This window comes from Anolis sagrei, chromosome 3 (genome assembly GCF_037176765.1).
Source record: "Anolis sagrei isolate rAnoSag1 chromosome 3, rAnoSag1.mat, whole genome shotgun sequence".
In the NCBI taxonomy this organism is placed as follows: domain Eukaryota; kingdom Metazoa; phylum Chordata; class Lepidosauria; order Squamata; family Dactyloidae; genus Anolis; species Anolis sagrei.
Window position 1 is genome coordinate 202,135,703 of NC_090023.1, and position 13,850 is coordinate 202,149,552.

The 13,850-nt window shown below is 36.3% G+C and overlaps 1 protein-coding gene across 1 annotated transcript in view; it reads left to right on the forward strand.

Annotated features, from left to right (window-relative positions):
* RGS10 (regulator of G protein signaling 10) overlaps positions 1-13,086 on the forward strand; it is a 31,626-nt gene extending 18,540 nt beyond the window's left edge. The window contains exons 3-5 of the mRNA XM_060768528.2: positions 1,590-1,676; positions 4,511-4,654; positions 12,729-13,086. Coding sequence (XP_060624511.2) covers positions 1,590-1,676; positions 4,511-4,654; positions 12,729-12,875 — 378 coding nt within the window. The 3' untranslated portion in view covers positions 12,876-13,086. The remainder of the gene's footprint in view (positions 1-1,589; positions 1,677-4,510; positions 4,655-12,728) is intronic.
* Positions 13,087-13,850: the final 764 nt, after the last annotated feature.

A 13,850-nucleotide genomic window follows, 5' to 3' on the forward strand; every position in this document is an offset into this window, starting at 1 on the left:
GATACAATTTATACAATAAACTATAGAATTTACATTTGAAATATCAGTCTTAATCTCAGTTTTTCCACTCCATAACTTAGTACATTCTCTAAATAATTTCTAACTGGATACCACATACTCTTAATTATTATAACATTGTCTATTTTGTCTATATTGTTCAATTTACAATTTGTTATTTCCACATTTAACGTATTTCCTATATAATTATACCAATTTATCAGAGTCCACTTTGTTTTATCATTCCAATCCCTCACTAAAACAATTAGAACATTCTATTAATTTGTCAATCACTCTTTCCTTTTGCACATTATACACTCCTGGTATCCTTGCCTGTAATACATTTCTATGGGCTATTATGATTATGATTTGAAGATTTAACATTCTATTAATTTCTCCTTCAGTCATTCTCCAGTATGCCTGTACTCTATTACATTCCCATTTCATGTGATTAAACACAACTCTTTGTTTACAACCATGCCAACATCTGTCCTTTACCCCTGGTAAAAACTGTGAAATTTGTGCAGGGATCCTACACCATTTTTGTTATATTTTCCTCCTGGCTTCTCTTAGAATATTATAATTTTCCTTTGCTATATGGCTTATTTCCTTTTGGATATCTTCCCTCTCAATTTCCATATCCATTCTTCACATGTGAAATATTTCCTCTATTTTTTCTTCCTTTACCGCTATAATTCGTTCGTACAAGTCTACTGTCATTTTTTTTCCTCCTCTCTCAGACATTTCCTAACCACCTTCTCAAATGGACTGTACTGTTCCTTGATTCTCTCTCTCCGTCTATAAATATTTTATCTTATAGTCTAACTTTGGATCCAATTTGCTGCTCCTATCCAATTCTGAATTTCTTTTTTCTCTCTACAGGATTTCCATCTTCTGTATACAAGTCCTCAACTAGTCTTTTCCCTCTACTTTGGATTAATGTCAATGCTCTGCCTACATTTACATCATTGTTGTAATTAACTTGCCATATTGTTGCCAACTTATTTTCATTGTCTAGACTTAATTTCTTCTTTCTTTCCCCCCGCACTCTTATTCTTCCTTTAAACAGTTCCTTACATTCTGTTTCTTCTCACCTATTCCATTCCTTAAATATTATTTCTTTTTCTTTAATGTTATTTTTTCCATATTTGTTCTTTTTTCCATATTTATTTTTCCCCATATTTACTCATTTTTATTAGTGTACTGTATTTCTAACAATCTTTGGATTTTAAACACTTCATGATATGCTTCTAAACTTGATATTCCCCAGCCTCCTTCTTCCTCTTTGGTGTTTAAGCATTTATTTCTTATTCTGGCCTTTTTTCTCCAACTGCCCATTTCTTATTCTTCTATCCCATATCTTTAACATCCCAATTTCTACTATATATGGTAATGTTTGGAACAGATATAATGATTTTGGTGTTATAAACATGTTTAAGGCTGTGATTTTATCCACTTATGTTAATGTTTTTCCTTCCTCGAGTTTGTTCCTTCTTGAGTTGTGTGGTTAACTTTATCAAAAGCTCTTTGGAAGAAACTGTGACTGGGTCATGACACATTAAATAACACTTCTCTTTATTTGTTTGTTTCAGGAGTTTTTAAAGGGAGAATTTAGTGAAGAAAATGTTTTGTTTTGGCTAGCATGTGAAGAATTTAAGAAGATAAAAGATAAGAAACAGGTAATCTTTTCAAAACTAATCGGAAAATATTTCAGCTTTTCTTACCTGGTGCCTCTAAGGCATTTTGCACCATAGAATCATCATTATCCAGCAAGATAACTTGCTGTGGTTTTATGCCTTCAAGCCAACTATCATAGGGTTTTCTTCGCATGGCTTATTATTCAGAAGATTTCTGTCATTGCTTTCCTTTAAGGATCAGAGAATGTGGCTTGACCAAGGAGTTTCTGGTATTAGCCTGAGAGTAGAATATTGATATTAATGGTCTGATATAATCTCTGATGACCTATATGTTTCTTGAGTTAAAATGCTGCCCTGTAACCACGGGGTTGTGGCATTGTTAGTTAGTGTTCATTCCTTGGGATAGGACTTTGGAAGACATAAATTGGATTACAGGACAAAATCTAATTTTAAAAACCTAAAAGCCATGCTATTAAACTTATTTAAGATTCATTCTAATCAGTGTGAGATTTGTAACAGAAACATTCTGGAAAAATAGAGAATCTGATCTGGGAAATATAGATCCAGAAATTATGCTTTGTGGCTTTAGCCAGATAAGTAATTCATCTGGTAAGTTTGAACACAGAGAAGTCAAATCCATACGCCATTTTTTTGGTCCAGTTTTCAGGTCACAACTCTTTTAATTCTACTTACAGGAAAACTCAAAGATTCCGATACATTATTTCTATAAATCCTTGTTATCCCCAAATCCTTTTATGAATGAATTATAAAGAGTTTATAGTTTCTAAGCAGCATCACACATAACCATTATAACCAATAAAATACAACTTATTTACAAATTGCATTATGTTGTTTTCTTTTTTAAGTTTTAAAAAGTGATATTATTGCTTTGAATAATTGCCCCAAGGATCCCCCTGCTATATGTAACAATTATGTATTTTTAACCTCAAAACCAGTGTAGTTTTAAAAAATTACCAATATACCACATTTTCTGTATTTGGTTGGTAAATAAGGGTATTGCTCTTTTGTGAACTGTTAACTTGTTAACCCACTGACTGGTTTATAGGAAACAATGGTAGAAACATTTCTTGCAATATCGTTACAGGAAATAGTTGTTGCATTGTAGTAGTAGCAGCTCCTGCATTGTCTATTTACAAACATCTTGTATACACATGAATGGATATTTATGTATTCCTTGCCTAAGAAAACCCTATAAAATTTTGGGGGCACCATACATTGACAGGTGAAGACACACGCACAGACACACAAGACAACAACACTACTCTTTACAGAACTCACCAAAAGTGATTACATGGGAGCACATCTGGTACTACAGTCAGACTGCCTCCATCTTTATGTGAGAGAGGAACTGAGAATAAGCAAGTTAAGAGCTGGCTAAAAGAAGTAGCTTGATAGAGTGTGGAAAATAACATGGAAGCAAATCTGCTTGCTCAGGCTGAGGACAAAGTGCTGACTCTGGAGGCCATATATATCAAAAGGAGATGTGAAAGTCAATCTAGCTGTAATTTAATTATAATTATTTTGTCCAGGGAGGATTTGGTTTCTGTCTCATACTGCATGGTTAATTCCACAAAGGCGCATTTGACATGCAGAGTTTCTAAAAGGGGTATTAAAAATATGACAACTCTTTTTCCTACATGAAAGTACACTGTGAGAGCTTTACTCAGAAGTAAGTCCTATAGCCTTCACAGGAGCCAGGATCTTACATGTGTAAGGTTGTATTGTTTCTAACTCAGGCCCCTTTTACACTGTCCTTATTTTATACTCATAACGAACCTTTAAAATGGATTTCTTATATTCAGCTGATGTCAAACATGAAAGTTTTTTAATTTTTTTTTGATGTTGTATAGTGAATAATGCAAGTAACGATCAAATTGCTCCTGGAATATGCTTTTGGACTGTGTGATTTTAAGTAATTGTTTTAAGTGATATGTTTTAATTATGTGATTTTATCTGTTTGTTGTTTTATTTTTATATGTACTCAAGGCATCGAATTGTGGCTTTGTTGTGAGCTGCCCTGAGTCCCCTTCAGGGTGAGAAGGGTGGGATGTAAATGTGGTAGATAAATAAATAAAGGGACTGAGAAGTTCAAGAAGCTATATTTAGTGTGATGCAGATAGATTGTTGTTGTTTATTCGTTCAGTCGCTTCCGACTCTTCGTGACCTCATGGTCCAGCCCATGCCAGAGCTCCCTGTTGGCCGTCACCACCCCCAGCTCCTTTAGAGTCAATCCAGTCCCTTGGTCAACCCCTGTTCCTTTTTCCTTCCATTTTCCCCAGCATCATTGTCTTATCTAAGCTTTCCTGTCTTCTCATGATGTGGCCAAAGTACTTCATCTTTGCCTCTAACATCCTTCTCTCCAATGAGCAGTACAGGTTTAACATAAATAAGATTTTTCTAATAGGCATAGCTTTCAGAAATAAAGTAAAAGATCAGAACAGTTTTTTAGTAGTGCCAAGGAGAAATGCGAGTATGAGGGTAGGTGATGAATGGAAGTAAAAGTAGATATAGGACATGTAGACTGAGAATTGTTATAAGTATTTTGTTAGCAAACAGGAAAATCTGATTGAAAACTTGTGTATTTGCTTGTTTTGGACAAGATAGATAAATACGTATTTCTGTTTAAACGGTTTAGTTCACGCTAGTCTTGCCAATAAGCATAACTGCATGTCTTTGACTCTGCCACTTGCAGATCTTCTGGGGAGACCCTCCTCTTGCTCCCATCACCATCACCGTCACAAGCATGGTTGGTGGGGACGAGAGAGAGGGCCTTCTCAGTGGAGTTTATGTTCCCAGATGTAGGTCTATACGATAAGAAGAGCACATGCTTAGTAAATGTATCCTTCTCTTCACAGATGAAAACCAAAGCAAATGAAATTTACATGACATTTTTGTCAAGTAAAGCTTCTTTTCAAGTCAATGTTGAAGGCCAGTCCCGTTTGGATGAGTCAATATTGGAAGAACCTCACCCGCTCATGTTCCAGAGACTTCAAGATCAGGTACAGCTCTGAATCTTTCCTAACCACATTACAGATTGTATCTTTATACCATGTCCAATGTAGTGTTTGTAAATCTCTATACTTCTGCTTCAGGGGTGTTTGCTCATCTGTGGATGCTCTTTATGGAAAATCAGAACTTATTACAGACTGTCATTCTCTACATATGAATGAAAATACATACACAAAAAAGACAAAAGAGAATAATTAGTTGAGGGTCTCTGTGATAATATCCACTGTTCCTCCTGTCAGATGTACTAGGCTGAGGAAGCTGAAAAGTCCAGGCAGAAATGGTCAGCCCCTTAGGCCTGCTGTGAGTCACACCAGGGTGCATTGACAAGGACAAAGAACATAAAATCCATGGCTGGGAAAAAGGCAAAATATAGTCTGTGAAAGGTTTAAGATTTGGTCATGGAGATCAGGATTGGACAAAGGAGAGGAGGCCACAGAGTAAAGACAAACAAGCAGCATTTTTGCTGTGTTGCTTTCCTGCCTTCCTGCAAATCTTTAAGCCAAATTTATAAAAATAAAGTTGTTTCTGAAAATATAAATCCCCAAAAGAACTGTTTATATGAAAAGTGTTACATATCTATGAGCCCAACATAAATGCAGGGTTGGGGGCGGGGGAAAACAAAATATTTGATAAAGGTGTCATATTCTATAACATTTGGCAGTGGATATGTGCCTCAAAAGGGAATAATTTAGGACTAACCGGAAAAGCATCAACAAACTGCCCTTTTGTTTGTTAAATATTTATAGAGAACTTTAGTGGATACTTCTTTCATGGTCTTCAGCAGGTTGTATATCTTGTCTACACAAAATAAAACTTACTGGCTTTCTTTATAGTGCCAGGACCCAATTTATGTTCATGAATAATTTGTATCATTTGAAATAAACTCAATTAAAGCCACTAGTCTCAAGGATGCTTCTACGCCCATATCTACAAGTAAAGGGGTTTTTACATGATTCTACCCCAGCCATGAGCATAAGAATTTGTCTCAAAGGATGCGCTCCCACTATTTGACTAACCAAGGTTTGGGTTGTTATAGGTTTTTTGGGCTATATGGCCATGTTCTAGAAGCATTCTCTCCTGACATTTTGCCTGCCATAGATGCAGGCGAAACATCAGGAGAGAATGCTTCTGGAACATGGCCATATAGCCCAAAAAACCTACAACAACCCAGTGATTCCGGCCATAAAAGCCTTCAACAATACATTAACCAAGTTTCCATGAGGGCTGCGGCTTGTGATGAAAAAAAGCTATATTACCATATAGTTCTTATTCTCTGTTGTATGTAGTGGGAAAGCATAGACCAGCCAAAAAAGATCACTCCACAGTTGACTTACCATGACATCTAGTAATGGGGGCAGTTTCTCTTCTCTAGTTTGTTCCCTTGCAAGATGGAAAAACCCTGAGAATAAATTGTGGGCTATGTCTGCATTCATGACTGGCTTATTTGGTCATTAAACTGTGTGAACTAGCATGCTGTTAATTCACAACAAGGCAGAATTCCTGTGGCTATCTGGGCTTGGCACGTTATTCATGTGTGTGTCTGTGGTAGTATAGTTTTACCTCTAATTTGCACCTGCAGTTTTTGAGTTAGGAAACATCATTTTGTAGTATAAGGCCATATCAGAATCATATAACACATGGATTCATTTTCATGAACAACATTCATAACCCTAGCCAAAACACGTTTAACCAAAATTAATTATTCTTTGAAGTGAAGATAGAAATCTTTCAGTGACCAATTCCTTGTATTGTCAATGTTTACCTACAGAAATCAGCTTATTGGGAGATTCTAGGATGTATTCAGAAGTAGAGTAGAAAAAAATAAGATATTTCAAATGTAATTTCTGTAGTTTATTATACAATCTGTATGTCAAGGGGAGGGGCGGAGGGTGGGAGTGGGATAAAACAATATTTTTTTAAAAAAGAGATATTCTGGCAAGTATTCCTATTATATTTAAAATGTAAAGTAACACAATTTCTCTGTACGATGATTTAAGTCAAAATAACCATATTTCTTTGTATGGTTATGAAGATTTTAGCATATTTTCTGTACATAAACTAGTTACCATACAGTTTGTTCTAATTTATTGTGACCATATAGTAGGGATTTCTTGGCAAGATTTATTCAGAAGAGTTTTGCCTTTGCCTTCATCCTAGGGTGAGAGAGTATGACTTGCCTAAAATCACTCAGGGTGCTTCCAGACAGCACCAAATCACGTGTTTAATAAGTAGGACCAAAAAAAGGGACATGAGAGCAGGTCCACACACAGACCTGCTATTCCTGGGATTTGTGCCTGTGATGTCCAAACTTGCTGCTTTGTTCCAGGATTTAGAAGCCTGCAAGATGGCTGTCATGGAATGTCTGCTGGAAATTCTGGTGGCTTTAAAAATGTAATCTGCTAATGCAAATATGTGCATTGTTCACACAAGTTTTGTTCCAGGGTTATAAATGTCAGCTCCTCATCGGTCCTATCACAAAAACCTGGTCAAAGTTGAATACAGGGCAAAAACTTTGTCCTGGAAGACATTGTCATCCACCCATTTATCAAAGTTTGTGACACACAAACACAGTTTTTGCCCTGTAATCAACTTTTGCCATGTTTTTACAATAAAAGCAATGAGGAACCGGCATTTATAATCCAGGAACATCACCCTGTTCTTCCAGGCACAAATACACCAACAAAACTTTCCTGACAGTTGGCCATGCAGCATCTGAATAATGATAATAATGACAAAACTCTGTTGCTGGTTTGAAAGTGTGAGTTCCTGTTTAATGATGTAGACCTTATTTTGAAAGTATTTCTGGTACTCCACAAACTTTGTGTGCCACAAACTTCGAAAAATGGGTGGATGGCGATGTACCTCTTGCCATGACAAAGTTTTTGCCATGTATTTATTTATTTATTTTGAGCATTTATATCCTGTCCTTCTCACCTCCAAAGAGGGACTCAGGGCAGCTTATAACAGGTAACCATTAGATCCCAAAACAATACATTAAAATACACAGTTATAAACAGCAATTGAAATAATTATAAACATTCAGTTTAAAACAGTCCGCTGATTCAAATCAGCTTTCCCCATATTTTTACAATAGAAGTAATGAGGAACTGACATAACCCAGGAACAAACCAATATAAAAAATCCCGTATTTTCTGAGTGCAGGGACATACAGAGATTCGAAGATCTGAATCTTCTGGCCAGAACCAGGATATCCCCAAACTTTTTATCTCAAGGTTTTTCGGCTTTGTAGTGATTCCTCCCATGTTTTCAGCTGACATTGCCTAGCAAGGAGCTAGACAACAAGAGCTAGACAATTTTGAACCAGGGACGCTTGGGATCAAGGTATTATCTGAATGAGCCTTCAGTGACCATACTGAAATCACTTCACAGCAGGCATGTCGAAAATAATTAATCTCAATGTTTCTGAATTTCTTCATATCTTACCTGATACAAAGGATGGGATGAAAATGGAAGTGGAATATGAAGAAATACAGCAAAATTCAGAATGAACATTTTTTTACATCCCCATCCTCACAGTGGAGTAATTCCAAATGAACTCTGTTGAGCTTGGTTCTGAGTAGATAAGGCTAATGCTTTCAAAACGGATCATCAAAGAATATGTGTTCAGTCACACTGTATTTGACAATCTGTCAAGACTGACTTATCAACTCCATTTAAAAAACTAGATTTCCAGTAATCCCTGATACTCACCAAGGACTCCATGAGAACTGTTCCTCTCTACTCTGGTGAATGTCACTTCACTTCTCTTTGACTTAAATGGATGAGACAATAACATGGGGATCTGGAAGGGATTAAAAGTGGTTTGCACTTATCACCCCAATTCTTAAGGTTCAGATATCTCAGAAACTGACATTTCCCTTGGAAAGTGTGTGTGGGTGGTGAAGTCCATTATCTCATTTTTGCTAATGGAAGCTATCAGACAGTCTAATCCAGAATAAAAACAATGGACTGCACACTTTACTCCTACTCTCAGTTCATACTTGAGCAAAAGACTTCCGACATAACAAACTCTTGGACTGAGCTGTGAGAAGTTTGATATCAAAGCAGATAACAACACATAAAAGAAATAGTAAATGAAGAAAATAATCACTCAGGGAAATGTTTTGTTTCTGTCTTTCTTCAGCAAGTTCCTAATGCAGGCGAACACTTTAAATTTAGAAGACTGAGTTTGAGAAATACTGCTGTTCTTTGTAGTATCACTTCCTTAACTTCCTCAAACTGGTACATATCAGTTGTTTTGATCTTCAGCTTGTCTAATATTCATGAATCTTAGGAATTGTAGTCATTTCTAAGCATACTTCTATGTGCATTTACATAGTAATACATGTCATTGGGTTTGACAGAGCTTACTCTCATGCCAGTGTACATGGCATTTTAGAAAAATATGGTTCTGATTTTTGTAGCGGGAAATTGATCAGTTTTGTTTGCATGCTTATTTGTCTTGAATAAGCATGCAAACAAACATACCTTGGTAAATACACCTTTCTCCCTCATGAGAACATCGGGGCCCTAACATATTTTCCTGATGTGATTATTAAAGCTTTCAAAGCATTTTATACAAAATATTTAATTAATAGCATGTAATGTCAAAGACTAATTCATCAATTTATCTTTATTTGAAAATCTGAATGCCACAGGCCTAAAATATTTACATTTCTAAAATAATTTAAAACTTTGAAACATGTGGCTGGCTTAAAATTGCACAGAATCATCAAGTGACTTATCTGGTAAACCTGATGAAGCATGTTAATATAAAAGCTGTTCTAAAATGGCTTTGTGGAGATGAGTTCCTGCAGCTGCATAAAGAAAAGGACATCAAATGCTTAAACAACTGGGCATATCATATATTTTTAGAAATGGACTTCAGAAATTCGTGTTTTAATTTTCTGCATATGAGATTTGTTACCTTTCTTCTCTTGAGAATACAAAGTAGTCCTTAGTAATACAGTGATTTTGGGCACTATAACATAATTAACATAATTGCTGTTTTTAAATTGTTTTAAATTGTTTTAAAATTGTGTTCAATTTTAGTCTGTTCTTTTAAGCTGCTCTGAGCCCCAGGGGAGTGGCGGCATATAAGTTCAAATAATAAATAAATAAATAAATAAATAAATAAACATTGCAATACAGTAAAAACTATTCTCATTCTTCTGCTCCCAGAATTAAAATCTCTATTCTGATTTTTTTACATTTGAAATAACTGTAATGTATAGAATTTACAGGATTTAGAAATCTTGCAGTATGCAAACAAAAATAGAAATATTAAAAAAATGGCCGAAATCCTGGTTATAAATTAAGTATGTAGAAGTTAGAATTGTACTGTTGCATAACATTCATCTGTAGTAGAGGTGAACTGTGAAGATGCATGATGAGATACCAGCAAAGTGTCTGATGCACATTGCAAAATTGAACTAATGTGCATTAGTCCCAATGTACATGACGTCCGTTGCAATACAATCAGGCACCAATATACACTAGGCATTAGAGGCGTGCAATTCGACCAAAAGACATGCTGTTTTGGGATCCATTGTTGGCTGACCACTTATTCTGTTTCCTGGGAAGTTACTCAAATAGGGAGGGGTATTACCGTTTTCATTTGGCAAAGATTCAGCTCATTGGCTACAATGGGAAACTCTGAAGGCTCAGTCCTCAGTTATTTTAAGGCCTATTTGCATGAAACCTACCTCAGTTTTGGACCCCATTTACCACTACAGGTTTGTCAAATTTCAAAATAGTTCACCAATCTACTGATTTTTAAATGAATTATTTTAAGTTTTAACCATAACATTTTAAAAAACAAGACAAACCGCAAAAGAGGGTTCTAGGAATTCTAGTTGCTGATTGCGTCCATTCTCAGTCAATCAGAGCATGGACACAACCAGGCTTTTTATTGGCTGAGAAACAGAGAGAGAAAAAAACTTCAATTCCTGTCATGCTCTGAGACTTTTCAATGCCTGCCCCATGCAAGTGCTGCTGGGAAAGAAAGTTCCCAGCAGGGCCATCTCTCAAGGAGGAGCCTAGGGAACTTCCCAAAAAGAAATGGACACAGGCTGCTTCTGCTTGGGAGGGAGAAAAGACAGGAGCCCCGCAGCAGATCCCTTCCAGATTTAACTCCTTCCTCTCCAGGACCCGATAAAATCTAGCTCTCTTACTCCGTTTTGCCAGGCTTTTCAGCTCCTTCCTCCCTGTTCTGTTTTCTGAAATTATATTAAATGGACCACCGAATATTACAAATCATTTTCATTCAAACTGATTTGGGCTCAAGCCTATCAGACATCCTTGCTGATCTAACAATCTGTTAAAAAGAACGGGTATTTTTATGTCCTAGCCCCAAAATGTCCCATTTTTATAAGTCCACCCCAAACCTTTTATTATATCTATCTTGTTGATTGTATAGCAGTCTTTAAATACATCTCCCCCTAGTTAAAGGTAAAGGTTTTCCCCTGACATTAAGTCCAGTTCTCCAGTTGTGTCCAACTCTAGAGTGTAGTGTTAATTTCCATTTCTAAGCCGAAGAGCCAGCTTTGTCTGTAGACACCTCCAAGGTCATATGGCCATGGAGCACCGTTACCTTCCTGCCAGAGCGGTACCTATTGATCTACTCACATTTACATGTTTTCGAACTGCTAGGTTGGCAGAAGCTGGGGCTGATAGTGGGAGCTCACGCCGCTCCCCAGATTCGAACCTGCGACCTTTAGGTCAACAAGATCAGCAGCTCAGTGTTTTAACCCACTGCACCACCGGGGGCTCCCCCATCTCCCCCTAGCTAAGTTATATTATAGTAGTGGAATGAAGTAAAATGACATATTAATTCACTGTTGTATCACAATGCTCTCTCATTGTTTGAAAATAAGTGAATATTATTGCTTCAAGAAATAAAAGCAGACTAGCTAGATTATTTGAGATATTAGTGCATTGTGTTGTTGAAGGCTTTCATGGCTGTAATCACAGGGTTGCTGTGAGTCTTCTGGGCTGTATGGCAGGCATCCAAAGAGGTTGTGAGGTCTGTTGGAAACTAGGCAAGTGAGGTTTATATATCTGTGGAATGTCCAGGGTGGGAGAAAGAACTCTTGTCTGCTTGAGGCAAGTGTGAATGTTGTAGTTGGCCACTTTGTTTAGCATTTAATGGCATTGAAGCTTCAAAGCCTGGCTATTTCCTGCCTAGGGGAGTCCATTGTTGGGAGGTGTTAGCTGGCCTTGATTGTTTAATGCCTGGAATTCCCCAGTTTTCTGAGTGTTGTTCTTTATTTACTGTCCTTTTTTAATACTGGAAGCCAGATTTTGTTCATTTTCATGGTTTTTTCATTTCCGTTGAAGTTGTCCACATGCTTGTGGATTTCAATGGTTTTTCAGTGTAGTCTGACATGGTGGTTGTTTAGAGTGGTCCAGTATTTCTGTGTTCTCAGATAATATTAGTTTCTTTATTTTTTTAAATGAGATCTTCATAGATTTTAAAGATATGTGACATTTGTGAAAGATTCATAGCCAAGTATCCAACACCAACATCCACTGGCATAAATAAAATTTGGGCAAAGAAAGTTGATAGGTTTTTTTTTTGTTTTTCTTCAGTTATCCTAGGTTGCACTTAATACTTGAACTGTTTTCTGTGTAGGGAGAAGGAAGAAATGAGTTTTGAGAGGTGATGTCCATTGTAAAGGAGTATTCTTAGTTTTTAGATAGTTTACACAGATTAATTACTTGAGTTACTGTACTAAATTGTGGTCTAACAATTTGAAAGCTCAAAGAAGTTCTCCACTACAAAGATGTTCTTGCTATTAAGAACTTCCTGACTGTGAGAGCCGTTCAGCAGTGGAACTCTCTGCCCCGGAGTGTGGTGGAGGCTCCTTCTTTGGAAGCTTTTAAACAGAGGCTGGATGGTCATCTGTCAGGGGTTATTTAAATGCAATATTCCTGCTTCTTGGCAGGGGGTTGGACTGGATGGCCCATGAGGTCTCTTCCAACTCTTTGATTCTATGATTCTATGTGTATGAGGGAGAAGGAATTTCATTTGTTTTATTAATCTTTTTTCTTTTCTTCATTCAGATTTTCAACCTCATGAAATACGACAGCTACAGCCGCTTTTTAAAGTCAGACATGTTTTTTAAACTGAAGCAAACTGAAGAACAGGAAGAAAATTCATCAGATGCTCAAACTGTACCAAAAAGAGCGTCGAGAATTTACAACACATGATCCATATAACAACAAACAATAATTCCTGCTGAGACTGTATAATGAAAAACAAATGAGTTCTCAGGAATAGTTTTTGAGGAGAACACACTTGTAATCCATGCTTGAAAAACACAGAACTCTGTTAAGTGATTCTTCACCTTAACCTGTTTGAGTGACCCAGTTGTTTTTGTACATTGGCTATTACCGAATCCCTTGGCTAAGAGTGGTTATACTAAGCCCTTAAAAGGAAAGAAGGGCTTATGAATGATCTGCAAAAAGAAGACTAGGGCGCTTTTGCGTATTTTTAAAAAAACTTTCCTTGTGAATTATTAGACTGTAGCATAAAACTGTTACGAATTTGAAAACAGAGTCTAGTATAAGAAAAGAAAGAATGTCTGTTTTGGAACTATCATGACCCTAAACACAGATTTTCTATAAATGCACACTTTTCACGCTATCTCAGATAACATAAATGTAAATACTCAATGCATTTTCTACAGACGAATGACAAAACCGAATGAACAGAAAAAGCTCAACTTTTTTCTTGCTATGTACAAATGTAAAAAAACCTTTTGAAACTTTGAAACATTCATTTGACCCAAGCTTTAGAACCACATAGTTTTCTTCAGTCTCTAATCAAAATAACTAGAAATATCCCTTTGTCCTTTCTTTATAATAAAATACATATTTCAACTCTGAAAACCAGTTTTCTGTTCCTCAGCTGTAGATATATTTAATATATTTTCCCAGTAGGCTTTATTTTTAGGTGCTTTATTTTTAACATGTATTTTGTTTTGAAATATTTGGAAAATATTGCATTCGTAACATTTTTTCGAAAAGGAAAAATGATGTTGTATCCTTTTGGCAAGTGTGAATCTTCATGAACATCTGGAGACCATATTTTGAAAACCACCAGTCAAAGAAGGGCTTGATCTTGTTAGAAGTCAACCCTTTGAAAAGGTGATATTCACAAGCATTCATGTAATGGCACACAGC